The sequence below is a fragment of the Notothenia rossii genome (assembly GCF_949606895.1).
Source record: "Notothenia rossii genome assembly, chromosome: 3".
NCBI lineage: Eukaryota > Metazoa > Chordata > Actinopteri > Perciformes > Nototheniidae > Notothenia > Notothenia rossii.
In genome coordinates this window covers 73,625,583-73,647,275 of record NC_136901.1, presented here as the reverse complement: position 1 = coordinate 73,647,275, position 21,693 = coordinate 73,625,583, and the positions used below count along the sequence as shown (strand labels likewise).

Below are 21,693 nucleotides of genomic sequence, written 5' to 3'. Positions count from 1 at the left end.
TATATATTTTTTAAAACATCATAGTATATATAAGTAAGACACATGTTTTTAGTCAAACATGTACAAAATAATTGTAGAGTAGGTCAAAAATATCCTTAAAAGTATATCATGTTGAAAAAATTCATAGTAAAGTATTTGAAAATAGAGCATGTGAAAAAAGACATAGTATATTAGGTAAAAAAAATTCAAAGTTTAGTGTTTATACAAAAACTCATAGAACAGCATGAGATAAAACAATGAAAGTATAGTTTGTCAGAAAACAATATCATAGTATAATATGTAAACAAATATCACACAAAAAAAAACAAAAACTTTATACTAAAAATGAAAACACCTCTAAACTTCTCAGAAATCCCACACCTGTGCAGGCGTATCAGAGGCAGAGAGATATTCCTGTGACAAAGACGCACAACGACTGAATGGTTGTTCCCTTTCCCCTTCTTCTATATTGTTAGGTAACATAAAGGAACAATTATAGTTCAAACTACTTTGTCCTGTCAAATTCTGCATTATGTTATTTAACTCATTTTGGTAGGAGATCCAGTTGATGATTTTGGGGTATAGTCAAATGTGGATTATGTCCTTCCTGCCTTTACTCCATCCACCCTCTGTCTCTTTGTCCATTTCTTTGTCCTCGCCTACTTACGTGTCTCGTTCATGTCCACACACCTGTTGAACAGGCAGGGACATTTAGTTGCTAATGAGGGAACAAAGCCAACACAGTTTCAATGTGAGTTTTTATTCTTTATTTCATTTAAGAGTTCAGGACAGATGCAGACAACAAACATCCAGACAAACACTTCAAAAATAATTAGAGCACTAATTACAATTGGAACCCAACGTTATTATATTATCAATGAAAAAAAAGCATCCCTCCAAAACCTGTACCAATAGTAATAATTCAACACAGTCTGAATGCCTTTTAGTGTTAAAAAAAAGCCCAAAAACCTTTGTTTAACTAAAAAAGGTTAAGGTCAATGTTTTATTAAATTCAAATATATACATATAAATATATATATTTTACGTGTATATAAATATATCAAAATATAGTAATGACAATCAAATTAAATGTTGTGTCACATAAATTCTGACCAAAATTAAGTATTATCCAATTCAACATAATCTACCTCCTCCACCTCAGCGCCCGGCGGGACCTGGTATATCTGGAAGAAGCCGCTGTTACCCAAAAATAACCTAAGATCACTGATAAAGAGTTTGACTACTGCATTATTGAAGTCTGATGCCAATTGTTTTATAATGGGAGACATTGAACAATAGTTAACCAATTCAATCCAATTTTCTCTCAAAATTGCAATGATTGTATCAGGGAACTCAGGGGGAAATTTGATTGAGTCAATGCATTCCGATCCACGTTCCAAATGCTGACTTTTCAGAAATCCTTCAGAACTGTTTGCCAACCCGCAAAGAGCACTGTGAGCAGACTTAAAGGCTATTTGTACATCTCTGTCATCTTTAAACTTTTTGATATGAGGGATTATCGTCTTATTTTTTTGTTTTAATTTTTTTATGTCCAGTGTAAAGTGGATTTTCTGGTCAACATATGGATAAAGAGCACTGCTGGTACTTGAGATGTCAGAATACGAGAACTCTTTAAAGATATCTGGTCCACTTAGTCCCCAAGGCTCTGAGAAGTACACTACAGTCACAATGCCAAATTTCCTGTACCATTGATAGGCATTCTGATAAAGTTGAGTCATACAGTTACAATATTTATTTCCTCTCTTTAAACATGGACTATAATAGGTATATATAAAAATGTTTAGAACTTTGGCTCCATATTTCTTCAATAATCTATTGATTACTTCCAATAACATTTCCTCACTGTGTTTGGTCAATTTGGTGGAGGAGGCTGAATTGTTACGATGAACTGGATAAACAAGTTTAGTCTTAATTCTTTCACCATTTTTCATTAAAACTTCAGCATATGCATATTGATTATGGTGGTCCTTAAGACGGTGTTTTAAGAAAGATGTAGAAGTAGAAGGTCTACCGTCCAACGCTGCATCAACACTGAATCCAGGTTGTATCTTTGAAAAAAATGTCATGAATTTTGTAAAAAGCTTTTTGTCAGGAACATTTGTTTGTTGCTCAATATTATCCATGTAATGCTTAATATATGCTAGTGTAAAGGAAATCTGTCTCCTATTTAAAATGCTGAAGTTAAAGAGGCTGTCATTTGGTATAAGATTTGCAGCCAACACATTTAGTAAATATATACTATATAGTTGAATTGGACTTTGACTGATATTTGCTGTTGTTGATATCTTCGAATTAGAATCAATGGCAGAGTGATGATCTTCCAGATGCTGGTCTTCTTCCCTAAAAATAAATATAAAGGTTTTACTTTATTCACAGGACAAAACAATATGCTTAAGATTGTTATTTAACTTTTAGCACAACAATGCTGCATGTACTGAATTCATAAAGCATATTGTCAAAAGCTAACAGATTTTCAATGGCTGATTTAACTTTGTTAAGTGTGCTAAAGGGCGATGTGTTGGATTGAAGATCTCTTCTTGTTGTGAATAGAAACAAACTATATAATGCTATATACTGGAGTTCAGTACAATAACACAGTGAGGAGAAAAAAACTAAATGATCAGTTGCATAAGTTTACTTTCATGGGTTAATATTTTGCATCGAGATCTGAAGAAGGTTTAGACAAAGATAAATAAAAACAAGCTGTTAAATATCAAGTTGTGGTGACGTGTTAAGTCTCTTTCTGTAACTTGAATGCAGACTGATCAATGTTAGAGAAAAATAAATATTAAAGTTGGCTATGATCGACTCATTCGACCCACTGAAAGCTGTATTTGTACATTTACTTGACTCAGTTCCATGGGACCCAATACCTAGTAACTACTACTTAACTAGTTTCAGTTAATACAGCATTTTATTTCTTAGACGATACCTTTGGGGTGAGGAGGGTTCTGGCTCGGTGGGAGGGGATGAAGACATCTCCTCACTCTCAGGCACTTGTGGATCTTGTTGTCTGCTTCTGTCCGTCTGAGTGGAGAAAACAAAATGTTACCATCTTCTGATGTTAAAGTCTTTATTGTCATTAGTGGAAAACACGTCTGTTAGGAACGGCTGAATGCTTTGCCTGTGGTATTGCTGCATGCACATTTGAGGTAGTGCTTCATTTTCTAAAGCTTCTTTTTCCATCCTGCATTTTAGCCTTTTGTTTGAACCCTGTATGTCAATAAGTAAAGCTGAGCAATACTCTTCAAATTGAAAATGTTCAAATGTTTTTTGTTTGTTTCTGGAATTAAATCAAATAAAAAGAGCCGTTTTCATTTTTTATCAATGGGTCACATGACATGGAAAACGGAAACGGAAATGATCTTCTATTCAAATGTTTCTGTAAAGTTTGATAAGCAGTTACAGGAAAAGCATTTGATGAATGAAATGCTTAGTTCTCAAGCTCTTCATCAGTGCTCAAACAAATATGTATAAGAGTAGATAACCTAAGTAAAAATGAGAATTTAGGACATAAAATAGTGCAGAGGCTTAAGTAAATTAAAATAAATGTGCTAAACAGATGTTCAGTAACTTCAATATATATAAATAAAATAATGTAGAGTAACCTTACCTGCATGGGGAGAGGGTCTGAACCCCTCTGGAGAAACAAAGAGACAGAAAAGTTGGGTGGTCAAACATTTAAAAGTAAAAGTTTGTATGGCTTTTTACGTTTGATTAGTTTTATGCTTTTCATAACAAAACTTTATAGGCCAGTTTTTCAAAGTTACACGGAGAATATACAAACAAAACACAATACATGTAGAGAAACAGAAAATGTATTGAAAGTGTTCTGACTCACCAGATTTGGGTCTGAGATCGGCCCAAGCAGGGACTGGCAGTCGTCGTGTCCAACAGAAACATTTAAATCAAACTGGTCGATTAGAGTTAGGTCAGTGGGATCAATATCACCTTTGCTTATCAAACATGGACTATGATGGGTGTTTAAATCATTGTTTTTAACTTCAGTTGGACGTCTCTGCAAAGTTTCATTTATATTTTCACATAAGATCCTCTCCGTTTGTGTTGCGACATCGCTTTGTTGAACCTCATCGAACATCTGAATTCCACCACTTTTCATTTCTGCAGCATATTGATTACCCTGATCCTTAAGACGTCTTTTTAAGGAAAGTGGCATGGCCGATGTTTCTTCTATACCTAAGTTACGTTTCATTTCTCGATAAATACTTAACTTTTTGTCAGAAGCATTTATAGCTTCATTATTCATGGTGATTGGTATGAGATTTGCAGACGACATATTTTGTTTATTTGCTGTTGTTGACGTCCCTGAATTAGAATCAATGGCACAGGGACGATCTTCCGGATGCTGGTCTTCTTTCCTGGAAAACAAAAACATAAAGGTTTTACTTTATTCACAGGACAAAACAATATGCTTAAGATTGTTATTTAACTGTTTAGCACAAAAATGCTGCATGTACTGAATTCATAAAGTGTATTGTCAAAAGCTAACAGATTGTCAATGGCTGATTTAACTTAGTTAAGTGTGCTAAAGGGCGATGTGTTGGATTGAAGATCTCTTCTTGTTGTGAATAGAAACAAACTATATATATATATATATATAATGCTATATACTGGAGTTCAGTACAATAACACAGTCAGGATAAAAAAACTAAATGATCAGTTGCGTAAGTTTACTTATGCATCTTTATATTTTGCATCGAGATCTGAAGAAGGTTTAGACAAAGATAAATAAAAACAAGCTGTTAAATATCAAGTTGTGGTGACGTCGGTAGTCTCTTTCTGTAACTTGAATGCAGAGTGATCAATGTTAGAGAAAAATAAATATTAAAGTTGGCTATGATCGACTCATTCGACCCACTGAAAGCTGTATTTTTACATTTACTTGACCCAGTTCCATGGGACCCAATACCTAGTAACTACTACTTAACTAGTTTCAGTTAATACAGCATTTTATTTCTTAGACGATACCTTTGGGGTGAGGAGGGTTCTGGCTCGGTGGGAGGGGATGAAGACATCTCTTCACTCTCAGGCACTTGTGGATCTTGTTGTCTGCTTCTGTCCGTCTGAGTGGAGAAAACAAAATGTTACCATCTTCTGATGTTAAAGTCTTTATTGTCATTAGTGGAAAACACGTCTGTTAGGAACGGCTGAATGCTTTGCCTGTGGTACTGTTTGAGCTCTGTATGTCAACAAGTAAAGCTGAGCAATACTGTTCAAATTGAAATTGTTCAGTAAAAGTTTTTTTTTAAGGTTTTGTTTCTGGAATAAAATCAAATAAAAAGAGATGTGTCTTACTTGTCCAGTATATTAATATAATGTTGTTTTCATTTTTGTATCAACGGGTCACGTGGCATGGAAAACGGAAATGATCCTCTATTCAAATGTTTCTGTAAAGTTTGATAAGCAGTTACAGGAAAAGCATTTGATGGCAATGAAATGCTTGGATTTCAAGTTCTTCCCATCAGTGCTCAAACAAATATGTATAAAAGTAGATTTGTAAAACATTTGAATTTAAGACATAAAATAGTGCAGAAGCTTAAGTAAATAAAAAATAAATGTGCTAAACAGATGTAAAGTAATTTCAATATATATATATATGTATGTATATATACAAATAAAATAGTGTAGAGTACCTGCATGGTGAGAAGGTCTAAACGCAAAGAGACAGAACAGTTAGGTGGTAACAAATGTAAAATAAAAGTTTGTATGGCTTTTTACGTTTTATTAGTTGTATGCTTATCATAACAAAACGTTATAGTTTTTCAAAGTTCTAAACCTAACCCTAACATTGACAAACAAAACACAGGAGATAGATAACACTGAAAATGTATTGAACATGTTTTGACTCACCAGAGTTGGGTCCAAGACCCGCCAAAGCAGGGTCTGACAGTTGTCGTGACCAACACAAAGATTCCAGAGATGCAAGTTGTTTTTATGTAATTTAGTTAAATCAAACTGGTCGATTAGATTTAAGTCAGTGTTTATTTTAATGAAAGTAACAAGATTTGCCAGCCCCTGCTTTGGATAAATTCTAAATGTTCCTTTTACTCCTTCTCTTCTTCTTTCTGCACGGGAAAAACAAACTACCATTTGTTTTCAAAGAAACTGTATGAAGTGGCTGCTTAGAAACCCTCCCTTAGCCAATCGTTGTGGCCAATCTTTGGTAGCCATGCCCAGTTTGCTTACGTATGCAGAGGTGTGGGAGCCTGCTGTTTCTTATAGGTTTCACTTTCGTTTTTCTTCAAAAGGTGTGTAAAACAAAACCTTTCCTGCATCCCAAGGGGCAAAGGCAGACAATCGACATACATTTAATTTATTTATTTATGTAAATGTATTTCTCTTTCAAAGCACTCACTTAGTATGTTAACTTCCTGCCAGTAACTGATACAACTTAAAAAAGAAAATTACAAACAAAAATCCCAATATTTCAGAAAATATAAGGACTGTTTTCAGAGCTGGAAGAAGTACTCAGATTGTGTTTTTAATTAAAAGTAGAAGAACCAGAGTGTAGGAATACTCTGTTACAAATAAAAGTCCTGCATTCAAAATGTTACTCAAGTAAAAGTACAAAAGTGTTAGCATCAAAATATATTTAAAGTATCAAAAGTAAAAGTACTTAATATGCAGATGTGCCCAGAGTAATATATATGATATATTTTTATTATAATAAACCTTAACCTTAATAACCAACCAAGGTAACCCCCCCCCCCCCCACACACACACACACCTTATCACCTGAATCTTCTCCTAGAGCACCATTGTGTTCTTTTTAACCAAATATCACTCAGAGGGGCGTGGGGAGTGGCTCCTTATTTTCATCTAAAGTAACAGACAGAGAATCAGCACTTTTGAAACAGGGCTGAAACAGAGGGTTTTATGGGATGCTGCAATGCACGATCTGTTTGGTATTTAGAGTCAAACACTTCAGAGACATGTTTTGTATCTGAGACCTATAATATATTGATGAAAAACAGTATAGGGGACCTTTAAGTGTTGATTATATTTCACAATATTAATCCAAATCTGTCAAGTATTTAAAAGGTATTGAATAAATGTAGTGGAGTAAAAGTACAAGATGTACCTCTGAATTGTACAAACTAGCTGGAAACACTCAAGTAAAGTACAAGTACTTCACAAACGTATGTACTTGAGTAAATGTACTAGGTACTTTCCACCACTGACAACCAAGTCCAAGTCAATTATATTCAAAATGTGTTACCCTTCAAGGTTTCAAGGCTTTTATTTGTCATACGTGCATAGCTACAGTGTAGCTATGACGATGAAAATCTTAGGTCCCCTCCAACAGTGCAACACAATAAAACAGATAAACACAACAAAATAGTGCAAGTAATAAGTAAATACAAAAGGAAAAATAGTAAAAAAAAGTGAAAAAGTGCAAGTGATTGAATGATATATTAGATACATAATTTCTAAGTAGCAGCCAGATTAATGTTATGATATTGTTTCAAGTTCAGGTGTTTAACAGTCTTATGGCCTGTGGGATGAAACTGTCCCTGATTCTGGTGGTTTTAGTCCAGATGCTGTGGTACCGCCTGCCAGACGGCAGCAAACTGAACAGTGTGTGGCTGGGGTCATGGGAGTCTTTTATAATCCTGAGGGATTTCTTCCTGAGCCGCTGGGAGTAAAGACCCTCCATGGATGGCAGCTCCGTCCTGGTGATGTTCTGTGCAGTTTTCTCCACCCTCTGTAAAGCCTTACGATTGAGGCCTGTGCAGCTGCCGTACCAGGCCGTGATGCAGCCAGTCAGGATACTCTCTATGGTGCACCTGTAGAAGTTGCAGAGTATCCTGGAGTCCATGTTGAACCTCCTCAGCCTGCGGAGGAAGAGGAGCCGCTGTCGAGCTTTTTTGGTGATGGTGGTGATGAGAAGACCGTAGTCCCATTGATGGCGATGGGGGCGTGACCCTCTCTCTGCTGCTTCCTGTAATCCACAATCAGCTCCTTGGTTTTGGTGACGTTGAGATGGAGGTTGTTATCCTGTCACCAAGATGTCAGTTTCCCGACCTCCTCTCGCCGTCTCGTTGCCGTCGGTGATCTGGCCGATGACGGTCGTGTCGTCAGCAAACTTCACGATGGTGTTGGAGCTGTGTGAGCTTACAACCCTCCATTAGTAATGTTATATTTATGAATGAAACCCAATAATTAATGCATTTGAACCCCTAGGGGGAGACAAACCCCACCTCAACTGCTGGCAGAGTTAATAGATAAAATGTGAACACAATGTAAATAATAATCTTCACTGTAGAAACAGTATAAGCTTGCTTGCCTTACTCATTCTCTGGGCTTAAACACATTTAATGTTTTAATAATTTGTGAGCTTTTTTTAATTCTTACTCTTGACCAACCTTATGTTTTGAAACCTGAAGAAGCTGGAACTCCAGTGTGGACTTCTGGTGTTAGACGTCTTGATTTTTGTATTTAATTTTTGTATATTTAACATGTTATTTTGTATTTTCTTGTTAGTTTTAACTTCTCTTCATCACAAAGTAGGAAATAACAGACTCAGTATAAACTGATGTTTGCACGTATCGTGCTAAGTACTCTACTCAGACCGGTTCTTGTTTACAACATACAAAAGACATGATTTCTTATCAGGATTCAACCCTTTGTTTTGATCTTGTGTCCATGCCATTTGCATAAATGTGTTAATTTATTTCCTCTGTTTGAAATCAATCCTGTAAACAGGGATTTTCATTTGTATATGGTTTGTGCCAATTCTTAAAGCTCCAAAATAATTACAATGTGTGCTGAGACAATGGTTTCTGACAAGGTCATGTATCAGTAATGAAACTACTAATAAAGGAAATCAAATCAGAGGGTCACTATCTTTTGTGCTGTTGAAAACAATCCCTGTGTAGCTGGAGGAAGGAGCAACATCCATACATCTTGGTTATTAAAAAAACTAAATGAAAACAATCAAATAAATACAACTTTTGTAATGTAACGCAGTGCTCTGATTTTGCACTGTTGTGTCTGAAGTGAAAGCAGCTGGAGAAAGACTTGGTTCTGAAAAAAGGCATAGTCATAGTTCAGGCATCTTTACGTCAAAAAACACAACTCAAAAATAGAGAAAATCATAGTGTAGTATTTCTAAAACTATAAAATACCATAAAAAGGTTTAGTATAGCATGTTTAATAAAATTCAAAAGAGTTTGTCGTAAAAACTGTTAAGTGTGTCCACAAATATCAGAAAACAAGTCATAGCATATTGTGTTGAAAAAAAGTCAAAATATAGTCTTTTCAAAAATATTTAAAACTATGGTATTGTATTTTGAAGAGTATTATCTGGAAATAAATGTCAATTTGTTGAAAAACATCTTGAAAATCAAGCCGGTTTGATGAAAAAGGTCAAAGCATGTGGAACAATATCATAAAAGAATTCAAAGTGTATTTTGGTGGAAAAAATGAAATGAATGTATTTTGTGCAATGTCATAGAATATCATAGAATATAGTATGTTGTGAACATAATAATAAATCATACTATACTAGGAGCCTTTGATCATACATTACATTTGGCAACACCGTATTATAGTATGTTGAAAAATGTAAAGTCAAAGTTTAGTATGTTGAAAGAAAATCATAGAAAATCCCATCATACAAAGTCATAGTAGCGCAGGTTTAAAATAAGTCAAAGTGAATATGTTGAAACATTCTGAAATAAGTCATGGCATTGTATTTGAAATAAAATCATAAGAAGGCACGTTATGTTGAATAACAATCACAATGTAGTATCACACAAATGTTAAGTCATGGTTTAGGATGTCATGAAACAATCTTGGTATGATTGTTAAAATCATAGAAAAGTATTTGGGAAACAAATCATTAAAGGTCTTAGTATATTGAGATGAACAATTAATTGTAGAGTATGTCAAAAGATGTCAGAAAAAGGTGATATAATTGAAAGTCTGAAAAAAAGTCTAAGTATAGAATGTGGAAAGATAGAAAATGTTACTGTCGTGTTTCATGAGATATCTGAGAAAAGGTCACAGCATGACTTTCCATATAGCTGACGCTTTTATCCAAAGCGACGTGCAATAATAGCAAATTGTATAATATTTTTAAAAAAACCATCATAGTAAGTAAGAAATAGTAGTATGTCAGAAATATGTTTACATTACATGTTAGACACTTTTATCCAAAGCAACTTACATACTCAATACTGTGGACAATCCCCGAAGGAGAAGGTGAAGTGTGTCAGGGACACAACGACATGCTGAGTGCAGTGGGGTTTGAACCTGTGCTCCCCTGTTCCAAACACCAACAGACTTGTCCACTACGCCACACACCTCCCTTTAAAACATGTTTTATAGTATAACATGTCAAAAAAGTAATTGTAGAGTATGTCAAAAATATCCTTAAAAGTCTAAAAGTATATTATGTTGAGAAAATTCCTCGTAAAGTATTTGAAAATTTAGCATAGTAAAAAAAGACATAGTATATTATATACAAAAAAAGTCAAGTTTAGTCTTAATACAAAAACTCATAGAACAGCATGAGATAAAACAATTAAAGTGTAGTTTGTCAGAAAACAATATCATAGTATATGTAAACAAATATCACACACAAAAACAACAACAACTTTACTTATACCAAAAATGAAAACACCCTTTAAACTTCTCAGAAATCCCACACCTGTGACAAAGACGCACAACGACTGAATGGCTGTTCCCTTTCCCCTTCTTCTATATTGTTAGGTAACATAAAGGAACAAGTATAGTTCAAACTACTTTGTCCTGTCAAATTCTGCATTATGTTATTTAACTCATTTTGGTAGGAGATCCAGTTGATGATTTTGGGGTATAGTCAAATGTGGATTATGTCCTTCCTGCCTTTACTCCGTCCACCCTCTGTCTCTTTGTCCATTTATTTTTCCTCGCCTACTTACGTGTCTCGTTCATGTCCACACACCTGTTGAACAGGCAGGGACATTTAGTTGCTAATGAGGGAACAGAGCCAACACAGTTTCAATGTGGGTTTTTATTATTTATTTGATTTAAGAGCTCAGGACAGATGCAGACAACAAACATCCAGACAAAAACTTGAGTTCAAAAATATAATTTGTATTAAGTTCAAATATATATTTTTTACATATTTCAAAATATAGTAAGGACAATAAAAATACATTTTGTGTCACATAATCAATCAATCAATGTTTATTTGTATAGCCCAATATCACAAATGTTACATTTGTCTCAGTGGTCTTCACAGTTTGTACAGAATATCAGTATGACAATACGACACCCTCTGTCCTTAGACCCTCACATCGTACAAGGAAAAACTTCCAGAGAAACCCCAGTTTAAAGGGGAACATGGGAGAAACCTCAGGGAGAGCAACAGAGGAGGGATCCCTCTCCCAGGACGGACAGACGTGCAGTAGATGCCGTGTGTAAATTGAAAAGATAATACATTTGCAACATAGGTAGTCCAAATGTTTGGAAATGCATGTGTGTATAATAGGAAGATGAATCCACGAGTATATCCATCCAGGACTTATGATCCAGGACCACAGCCACGACTCGCGATCCAGGACTCGCGATCCAGGACACAGGACCGCAGGATCATCCATGACTCCGGATCCCGGCGTATATAGACACCAAAAAGAAAGACATTTGGGGAAGCTGGGTTTATCGGAACATGAGAGTACACAGGTATAGACAGAGAGAAGGAAGAAGTAAGATGTCCCCCGACAAACTAAGCCTATATCAGCAAAACTAGGGGCTGAATCTAATCAGCCCTAACTATAAGCTTTATCAAAAAGGAAGGTCTTAAGCGCACTCTTAAAAACGGATATGGTGTCTGCCGTCCGAACACAAACTGGAAGCTGATTCCACAAAGGTGGAGCTTGATAAGAATAATTAATTGTGATCAAAATGAAGTATTCATCACTCCTCCACCTCAGCGCCCGGCGGGACCTGGAACAACTGGAAGTAGCCGCTGTTACCCAGATCTAACCTAATATCTCTGACAGTGAGCTTGACGACTGCATCGTTGAAATCTGATGTTATTTTTTCTTTAATGAGAGACATTGAACTATCGTTAACCATTTGATCCCAATCATTTGTCAAAATGTCAATGAGTGTATCATGGACCTCTCGGGGAAATGTGTGTGAGTTAATGTATTCCCTTCCATTCTCCAAATGCTGACTTTTTTTCAGCCTTCTCTTTGCCTTTTCCTGAAGATCACGGAGAATAGATTCAATAGTTTTCTTGAGTTTTTCTTTACTGTTAACCTTTCCGATGAGACGGAATATATCCTGATTATCTGGTCTGAATTTGTCGTCCAGTGTAAAGCGATTTTCCTTGCACAAGTCAACATATGGATGAAAAGCACTGCTGGTTCTTGAGACGTCAGAATACAGGAGACCTTTGAAGGTACCTGGTCCACTTAGTCCCCAAGGCTTTTTGAAGAACACTCTAGTCCTAATGTCAAATGTACTGTGCCATTGATAGGCTTTCTCTAAAAGATGTAACATACAGGGCTCTTTATGTTTATCTTTCTTATCTATCTTATGTTCTCTCATCAAACATGGACTATTAAGGGTGAATATATAAATGTTTTTAGCTTCAGTTCCACATCTCTGCAAAGTTTCATCTATATTTTTGCATGAGGCTCTCTCTGTGTGTGTTTTGACATCTGTTCGTTTTACCACATCCAACAACTGATTTTCACCACTTTCCATTTCTATAGCACCAAATGAAAATTGATTATCCTTTTCCATAAGAGGGTGATTTAAGAAAGATGGCATGGGCGCATACATACTGAATCCAGGTTCTATTTCTGAAATACGTTTCATTACAAGTTTAAAACGTAACTCTAGGCCAGAAATATGTAGTAGTTTATTGAAATTATCCATGGTGATTGGTATACCTTTTGCAAGCAACACATGTGAATGAATGGCACAGGGACGATCTTCCTGATGCTGGTCTTCTTCCCTACAAAATAAATATAAAGGTTTGACTTTATTCACAGGACAAAATCATATGCTTAAGATTGTTATTTAACTTTTAGCACAAAAATGCTGCATGTACTGAATTCATAAAGTGTATTGTCAAAAGCTAACAGATTGTCAATGGCTGATTTAACTTTGGCTGATTGAAGATCTCTTCCTGTTGTGAATAGAAACAAACCATAATAATGCTACTTTCAGATGACTGGATGAGTAGGGACTAACAATTGAACAAAAAGAAAACTGAGATTATTGTTTTTGGAGCAAAGGAGGAACGAATAAAAGTCATTGGAGCTCCAGTTGGCAGACTTCAAAACAACAAATAAAGCTAGAAGTCTAGGTGTAGTGATGGACTCTGACCTGAATTTCAAGTCACATTACAAAAGTTATTAAGTCTGCATACGATCACCTTAAGAACATATCTAGGAAACACTTGTCAAAGTTTTTTTTTTTAGCAGACTCGACTACTGTAATGGTGTCTTCACAGGTCTCACTAAAGAATCCATTAGAAAGCTGCAGCTGATTCAGAACGCTGCTGCTCGAGTCCTCACTAACACTAAGAAAGTGGATCACATCAGTCCCGTTCTGAAGTCTTTACACTGGCTTCCTGTGTGTCAAAGAATTGATTTGAAAGTACTGCTGCTGGTTTTTAAATCACTGAATGGTTTAGGAGTTAGGACCAAATTATATTAACAATCTCGTGCATAACTATGAACCATCCAGTCTCAGGTCCTCTGGGACAGGTCTGCTCTCTGTTCCAAGAGTCAGAACTAAACATGGAGAAACAGCTATTAGCTATGCCCCGTCTATCTGGAACAAACTCCCTAAATCCTGCAGGTCCGCTGCAACTTTTACTACTTTCAAATCCAGACTGAAAACGTATCTTTTTGTCGCTGCATTTGAGTGAGCTGTTTATATCCACAGTGCAGTATGGCTTTTATTCATGAATTCTATACCTGTTGTGTTTATTTTATTATCTTTGCTTTTTAATGCCTGTTTTTAAATGCCATTTTATAATGTGTATCTGCTGTATTTATTCTTAAATGTCTTTTATTTTATTTTGTAAAGCACTTTGAATTGCCGTGTGCTGAAAGGTGCTATATAAATAAACTTGCCTTGCCTACTTTATATACTGGAGTTCAGTACAATAACACAGCCAGGCAAAAAAAAACGAAATGATCAGTTGTGCAAGTTTACTTTCATGGGTTAATATTTTGCATTGAGATCTGAAGAAGGTTTAGACAAAGATAAATAAAAACAAGCTGTTAAATATCAAGTTGTGGTGACGTGTTAAGTCTCTTTCTGTAACTTGAATGCAGAGTGATCAATGTTAGAGAAAAATAAATATTAAAGTTGGCTATGATCGACTCATTCGACCCACTGAAAGCTGTATTTTTACATTTACTTGACTCAGTTCCATGGGACCCAATACCTAGTAACTACTACTTAACTAGTTTCAGTTAATACAGCATTTTATTTCTTAGACGATACCTTTGGAGTGAGGAGGGTTCTGGCTCGGTGGGAGGGGATGAAGACATCTCTTCACTCTCAGGCACTTGTGGAACTTGTTGTCTGCTTCTGTCCGTCTGAGTGGAGAAAACAAAATGTTACCATCTTCTGATGATAAAGTCTTTATTGTCATTAGTGGAAAACACGTCTGTTAGGAACGGCTGAATGCTTTGCCTGTGGTATTGCTGCATGCACATTTGAGGTAGTGCTTCATTTTCTAAAGCTTCTTTTTCCATCCTGCATTTTAGCCTTTTGTTTGAACCCTGTATGTCAATAAGTAAAGCTGAGCAATACTCTTCAAATTGAAAATGTTCTGTAAAACTTCAAATGCTTTTTGTTTGTTTCTGGAATTAAATCAAATAAAAAGAGCCGTTTTCATTTTTTATCAATGGGTCACATGACGTGGAAAACGGAAACGGAAATGATCTTCTATTCAAATGTTTCTGTAAAGTTTGATAAGCAGTTACAGGAAAAGCATTTGATGAATGAAATGCTTAGTTCTCAAGCTCTTCATCAGTGCTCAAACAAATATGTGTAAGAGTAGATAACCTAAGTAAAAATGAGAATTTAGGACATAAAATAGTGCAGAGGCTGAAGTAAATTAAAATAAATGTGCTAAACAGATGTACAGTAATTTCAATATATATAAATAAAATAATGTAGAGTAACCTGCATGGGGAGAGGGTCTGAACCCCTCGGGAGAAACAAAGAGACAGAACAGTTGGGTGGTAAAAAATGTCAAAGTAAAAGTTTGTATGGCTTTTTACGTTGTATTAGTTTTATGCTTATCATAACAAAACTTTACAGGCCAGTTTTTCAAAGTTACACGGAGAATATACAAACAAAACACAATACATGTAGAGAAACAGAAAATGTATTGAAAGTGTTCTGACTCACCAGATTTGGGTCTGAGACCAGCCAAAGCAGGGGCTGGCAGTCGTCTTGTCCAACAGAAACATTTACATCAAACTGGTCGATTGGATTTAGGTCAGTGGGATCAATATCACCTTCGCTTATCAAACATGGACTATGATGGGTGTTTAAATCATTGTTTTTAACTTCAGTTGGACGTCTCTGGAAAGTTTCATTTATATTTTCCCATAAGATCCTCTCCGTTTGTGTTGTGACATCGCTTTGTTGAACCTCATCGAACATCTGAATTCCACCACTTTTCATTTCTGCAGCATATTGATTACCCTGATCCTTAAGACGTCTTTTTAAGGAAAGTGGCATGGCCGATGTTTCTTCTATACCTAAGTTACGTTTCATTTCTCGATTAATACTTGACTTTTTGTCAGAAGCATTTATAGCTTCATTATTCATGGTGATTGGTATGAGATTTGCAGACGACATATTTTGTTTATTTGCTGTTGTTGACGTCCCTGAATTAGAATCAATGGCACAGGGACGATCTTCCGGATGCTTGTCTTCCTCCCTGGAAAACAAAAACATAAAGGTTTTATTTTATTCACAGGACAAAACAATATGCTTAAGATTGTTATTTAACTGTTTAGCACAAAAATGCTGCATGTACTGAATTCATAAAGCATATTGTCAAAAGCTAACAGATTGTCAATGGCTGATTTAACTTTGTTAAGTGTGCTAAAGGGCGATGTGTTGGATTGAAGATCTCTTCTTGTTGTGAATAGAAACAAACTATATATATATATATATAATGCTATATACTGGAGTTCAGTACAATAACACAGTCAGGATAAAAAAACGAAATGATCAGTTGCGTAAGTTTACTTATGCATCTTTATATTTTGCATCGAGATCTGAAGAAGGTTTAGACAAAGATAAATAAAAACAAGCTGTTAAATATCAAGTTGTGGTGACGTCGGTAGTCTCTTTCTGTAACTTGAATGCAGACTGATCAATGTTAGAGAAAAATAAATATTAAAGTTGGCTATGATCGACTCATTCGACCCACTGAAAGCTGTATTTTTACATTTACTTGACCCAGTTCCATGGGACCCAATACCTAGTAACTACTACTTAACTAGTTTCAGTTAATACAGCATTTTATTTCTTAGACGATACCTTTGGGGTGAGGAGGGTTCTGGCTCGGTGGGAGGGGATGAAGACATCTCTTCACTCTCAGGCACTTGTGGATCTTGTTGTCTGCTTCTGTCCGTCTGAGTGGAGAAAACAAAATGTTACCATCTTCTGATGATAAAGTCTTTATTGTCATTAGTGGAAAACATGTCTGTTAGGAACGGCTGAATGCTTTGCCTGTGGTATTGCTGCATGCACATTTGAGGTAGTGCTTCATTTTCTAAAGCTTCTTTTTCCATCCTGCATTTTAGTTTCAGTTAAACAAAGACCAACCTACTGTATGCAGGCGCATAAGTCTCACACAACACTGTGCTTTTGTTTGAGCCCTGTATGTCAACAAGTAAAGCTGAGCAATACTGTTCAAATTGAAAATGTTCAGTAAAAGTTTTTTTTTTAAAGTTTTGTTTCTGGAATGAAATCAAATAAAAAGAGATGTGTCTCACTTGTCCAGTATATTAATACAATGCTTTTTTCATTTTGTATCAACGGGTCACATGGCATGAAAAATGGAAACGGAAATGATCTTCTATTCAAATGTTTCTGTAAAGTTTGATAAGCAGTTACAGGAAAAGCATTTGATGGCAATGAAATGCTTAGTTCTCAAGCTCTTCCCATCAGTGCTCAAACAAATATGTATAATAGTAGATAACATAAGTAAACATTTGAATTTAAGACATAAAATAGTGCAGAGGCTTAAGTAAATTAAAATAAATCTGCTAAACAGATGTACAGTAATTTCAATATATATATATATATATATAAAAATAAAATAATGTTGAGTAACCTTACCTGCATGGTGAGAGGGTCTAAACTCCTCTGGAGAAACAAAGAGACAGAACAGTCAGGTGGAACAAATGTAAAAGTAAAAGTAATGGCTAGAAATGGCTTTTTGCGTTTGATTAGTTTTAGGCTTATCATAACAGAACTTTATAGGCCAGTTTTTCAAAGTTACACGGAGAATATACAAACAAAACACAATACATATAGACAGGGGCGGATCTAGAAAAATGTTCATGGGGTGGCAAGAGGGTGGCAGGAGATTTTGAGGGGTTTCATCCCTGGCAGAAGTATATTCTGATTTAATCGCAGTCATATCAATCAATGTTGACTTGGAAAGCCACAATATTAATATTTTAACTCAATAACATTAGGTGACATTTTTGTGGCACATCAGTAAAGCCTTAAAAATAAATATATAAGGTGGCAGACATCATTGAATGAATTTTAACTGAATGAGTTGGTTTCACTCTTAGACCAGCAGGGGTACCAAATCTATGCAGACTGCTGCAATAAGTACATTAATTAACTGTCTCATCGATGTTTGTCTGAATGAATATGATCATATTAACAATCATATTATTCCTATCAGCTGTCAATCCCTTTTATGATTCACATATTCAGTGTTATTATTGAATAAACTATATTTTTTGGAGGAGTTAATGATAAATGTTCCTCAAGATGCTTGCTCACCCTCCTTCAAATTTGAAAGACAACTAATTACTATCATAATTCAAAAGATTTAAAGGAACAGTTCAGCGCCCCACGACTTTACAAACAGTTACAACCTTGACTTTACATCAGAAAGAACAAACATTAAAGAAGTGACTAACTGCATCAGTTAGGGTTACAAAACGTGTATTCAGCTAAAACATACATCGCTGCAGTTATTATCCAGTGGAAAGCCCTTACCTACTGGCCTAGTTAAGTCAAAGTGGTTACTTTTTTTTGGCTGGGCAGTGAAGTTTTACGTCTTATTTGACTTTCTCAAGGCTTAAAACTGTTTTTTGGAGGCAGACCCCCACAAAGAAAAAATATATATTTACACACGTAAGGTCATCCATCATCTTAACAGTTTATTATGCTCATCGAGTCATCCGTGAAAAGAGCATCAAGTTGGCATGCCTATAACAACTGAATGTGGCGATTACCATCTTGTTCAGCAAAACGCCTCACAAACTTATTAAGATTTAAAGCTATGGTGCATTTTGATTCAATGCTGAGTACAGCATGAAGAACCTATCGAGGATTACAAAACTAATGTCACAACAGGACTTAGAAAAGCTTGTCCATGCTTTTATTTTCAGTAGACTTGACTGCTGCAATAGTGTATTCACAGGGCTGACAACAAAATCCATCAGAAAGATGCAGCTGATTCAGAACGCTGCTGCACGTGTCCTCACTAACACTAAAAGAGTGGATCACATCAGTCCGGTTCTGAAATCTTTACACTGGCTTCCAGTCGGCCAAATAATTGATTTTAAAATATTATTGCTAGTTTTTAAATCATTACATGGTTTAGGACCAAAGTATATTGTTGAACTCCTGCATAATTACGAGCCATCAAGGTGCCTCAGCTCTTCTGGGACGGGTCTGCTATCGGTTCCGAGAGTAAAAACAAAACATGGAGAGGCAACATTTAGCTATTATGCTCCGACAATCTGGAACAAACTACCCAAATCATGCACGTCCGCAGAAACGCTTACTATTTTTAAATGGAGACTAAAAACACATCTCTTTGGCTGCTTTTAATTGAGCTGCTCATATTCGCACTACAGTATGCCTTTTAAACATGTATTGTATACCCGTGGTGTTTATTTGTATTATTTTATTATCTTTGTTTTGTAATGTCTGTCGTAAAATGCCATTATATATGTGTTTTTACTGTATGTATTCCTAAAAAGTATTTTAATTTGTTTTGTAAAGTACTTTGAATTGTCGCGTACAGAAAAGTGCCATATAAATAAACTTGCCTTGCAGCCAAACCTGACATGCTCTTCTCTGTCACTGTAGACCCGCAAATACCTCATTCCTTCCGTCTACTTGGATCCGAAATGCTTCTCGTTTTGCGCTGTCCCCCCGTTCAAATGAAATCGCCGACAATCATATTTCCAGGCTCGCGCCAGGGCCGGGGGAGGGGTTACAAGGCTCGCGTCTTGTGCTGCATTCACTTGCACTCGGACATTAGAGCTTTTCTCTCATAAATGTCCGATGAGCCACAACTTTTCTTTCAAAACAAAGCTGCCAACTGGGGTGGCAGCTGGGGTGGCAAGGCATTTTTCTGAGGTGGCAGCTGCCACCCCGTGCCACCCCGTAGAACCGCCACTGCTTATAGAGAAAAAGAAAATGTATTGAAAATGTTCTGACTCACCAGATTTGAGATTTTTCAGATCCCAAGCAGGGGCTGGCGGTTGTCTTGTCCAACAGAAAAATGCAACTGGTCGATTGGATTTAAGTCAGTGTTTATTTTAATATCACCTTTGGAAATGTTTCTAATTTTCCTTTTACTCCTTCTCTTCTTTTTTCAGAACGGGTCTTGTATTTACTATCCATTAGTTTTCAAAGAAACTGTATGAAGTGGCTGCTTATAAACCCTCCCTTAGCCAATCGTTGTGGCCAATCTTTGGTGGCCATGCCCAGTTTGCTTACGTATGCAGATGCGTGGGAGCCGGATGTTTCTTATAGGTTTCACTTTCGTTTTTCTTCAAAAGTTGTGGACAATGAAAAGTTTCCTGCATCCCAAGGGGCAAAGGCAAAGCAGACAATCGACATACCGTACATTTAATTTATTTATTTATGTAAATGTATTTCTCCTTCAAAGCACTCACTTAGTATGTTAACTTCCTGCCAGTAACTGATACAACTTGTTTTCAGAGCTGGAAGAAGTACTCAGATTGTGTTTTTAATTAAAAGTAGAAGAACCAGAGTTTAGGAATACTCTGTTACAAATAAAAGTCCTGCATTCAAAATGTTATTCAAGTAAAAGTACAAAAATGTTAGCATCAAAATATACTTAAGTATCAAAAGTAAAAGTATTTTAGATTTGCCAGTTTCAGAGTAATAAATGATATGTTTTTATTATAATAACCCTTATCCTTAATAACTGACCGATCTGTTTGGTATTTAGAGTCAAACACTTCAGAGACATGTTTTGTGTATATCTGAGACCTATAATATATTGATGAAAAACAGAATAGGGGACCTTTAAGTGTTGATTATATTTCACATTATTAATCCAAATCTGTCAAGTAACTAAAGGTATTGAATAAGTGTAGTGGAGTAAAAGTACAAGATTTCTGGGGTCGGCAACCCCTGGCGGCACGCGTGCCAGCATTGGCATGCGGCACCGTAACCAGTGGCACACTATGAATAAGTGGAATAAGTGTGCAAAAATATTTAAATTGTATTTTGGGATCCTGAACGAGACCGCCGCCAGAGCGCGTCTCCCCGTGACCTGCAAAAGGAAGCCATGCACGCAACGCAGCCCCGCTCTCTTTAACTCCAGTTGACTTTCTGCCGCTTTCCTCCGTGGTGCAGTGCTGATCGTTTCACCACGGAGGAAAGCACTTCATTAATTGCAGTACCCATAAGGAACTCTACAAATGCCGCAGTTTTTTGCGTGGCTGTGTATTTAGTTGAAAGCCCAGGGGCGATCTGCGCATCCCTCATCGAAATAATATGCTACAAAGGGGCGGACTGGCCATCTGTGTGTTGAACTTTCCTGTCGGCTCCCAGACCGTAGTCGAGGAGGGCAGAAGCAACAAGCTTCAGGTTCAATAACCCACTTTAGCTTAAATGACTGGAGAGAGACGAGCTCTTCTTGGGAGGCCCTTGCATTTATTTAGCTTCAATCAAGAGAGACGTGATGTATGAAATACATGTTTATTACCGGGACACATGATATAGGAAATAGTGATAGGCCCCGGTTTGCAGGATGATCATTCGGGAGGGGAAACCCGCTCCGATGAACCCCCCGGGGTCTAGACACTGGTGGTGGTGATAAGTAGTTTGGTCTGATCTGAGGGGAGAAGGTTTAGACTTGGCCCTGTGTCAGGAGACGGAGGCTAAGGGGTGGAGGAGGGTTGTGCGTTGACACCTGAAATGACAACTGACAGAGAGGGAAGAGCAGATTTAAAGGGATTAGCGGGTGCGATGATTGGCTAGCTGGGGAGTAACGCCCCTGATCACTTATTGGGAGAGGGGAAGGTATTGAAATTACGTGCAGCACCAGGGAATATTGGTCTTCCTAATTGAACTTGCGCTAAGCTTCATTTCAATCAGGAGAAACGTGATGTATGAAATACATGTTTATTACCGGGACACATGGAAATAGTTATAGACAGATTACTACAATTGAAT

The 21,693-nt window shown here is 36.4% G+C and overlaps 1 protein-coding gene across 1 annotated transcript; it reads right to left on the bottom strand.

Annotated features, from left to right (window-relative positions):
• Positions 1-638: 638 nt before the first annotated feature.
• Positions 639-19,872, bottom strand: LOC307033022 (uncharacterized protein; the record flags this gene model as incomplete). The annotated part of the gene is made up of 7 exons (XM_079671292.1): positions 19,706-19,872; positions 17,347-17,373; positions 16,543-16,637; positions 15,397-15,934; positions 3,614-3,640; positions 2,933-3,027; positions 639-669 (listed from the first exon to the last, which is right to left on the bottom strand). The coding sequence occupies exons 2-7, from the start codon at positions 17,350-17,352 to the stop codon at positions 639-641; spliced, it is 792 nt and encodes a 263-aa protein (XP_079527418.1). The 5' UTR covers positions 17,353-17,373; positions 19,706-19,872.
• Between the last annotated feature and the right edge of the window lie 1,821 nt (positions 19,873-21,693).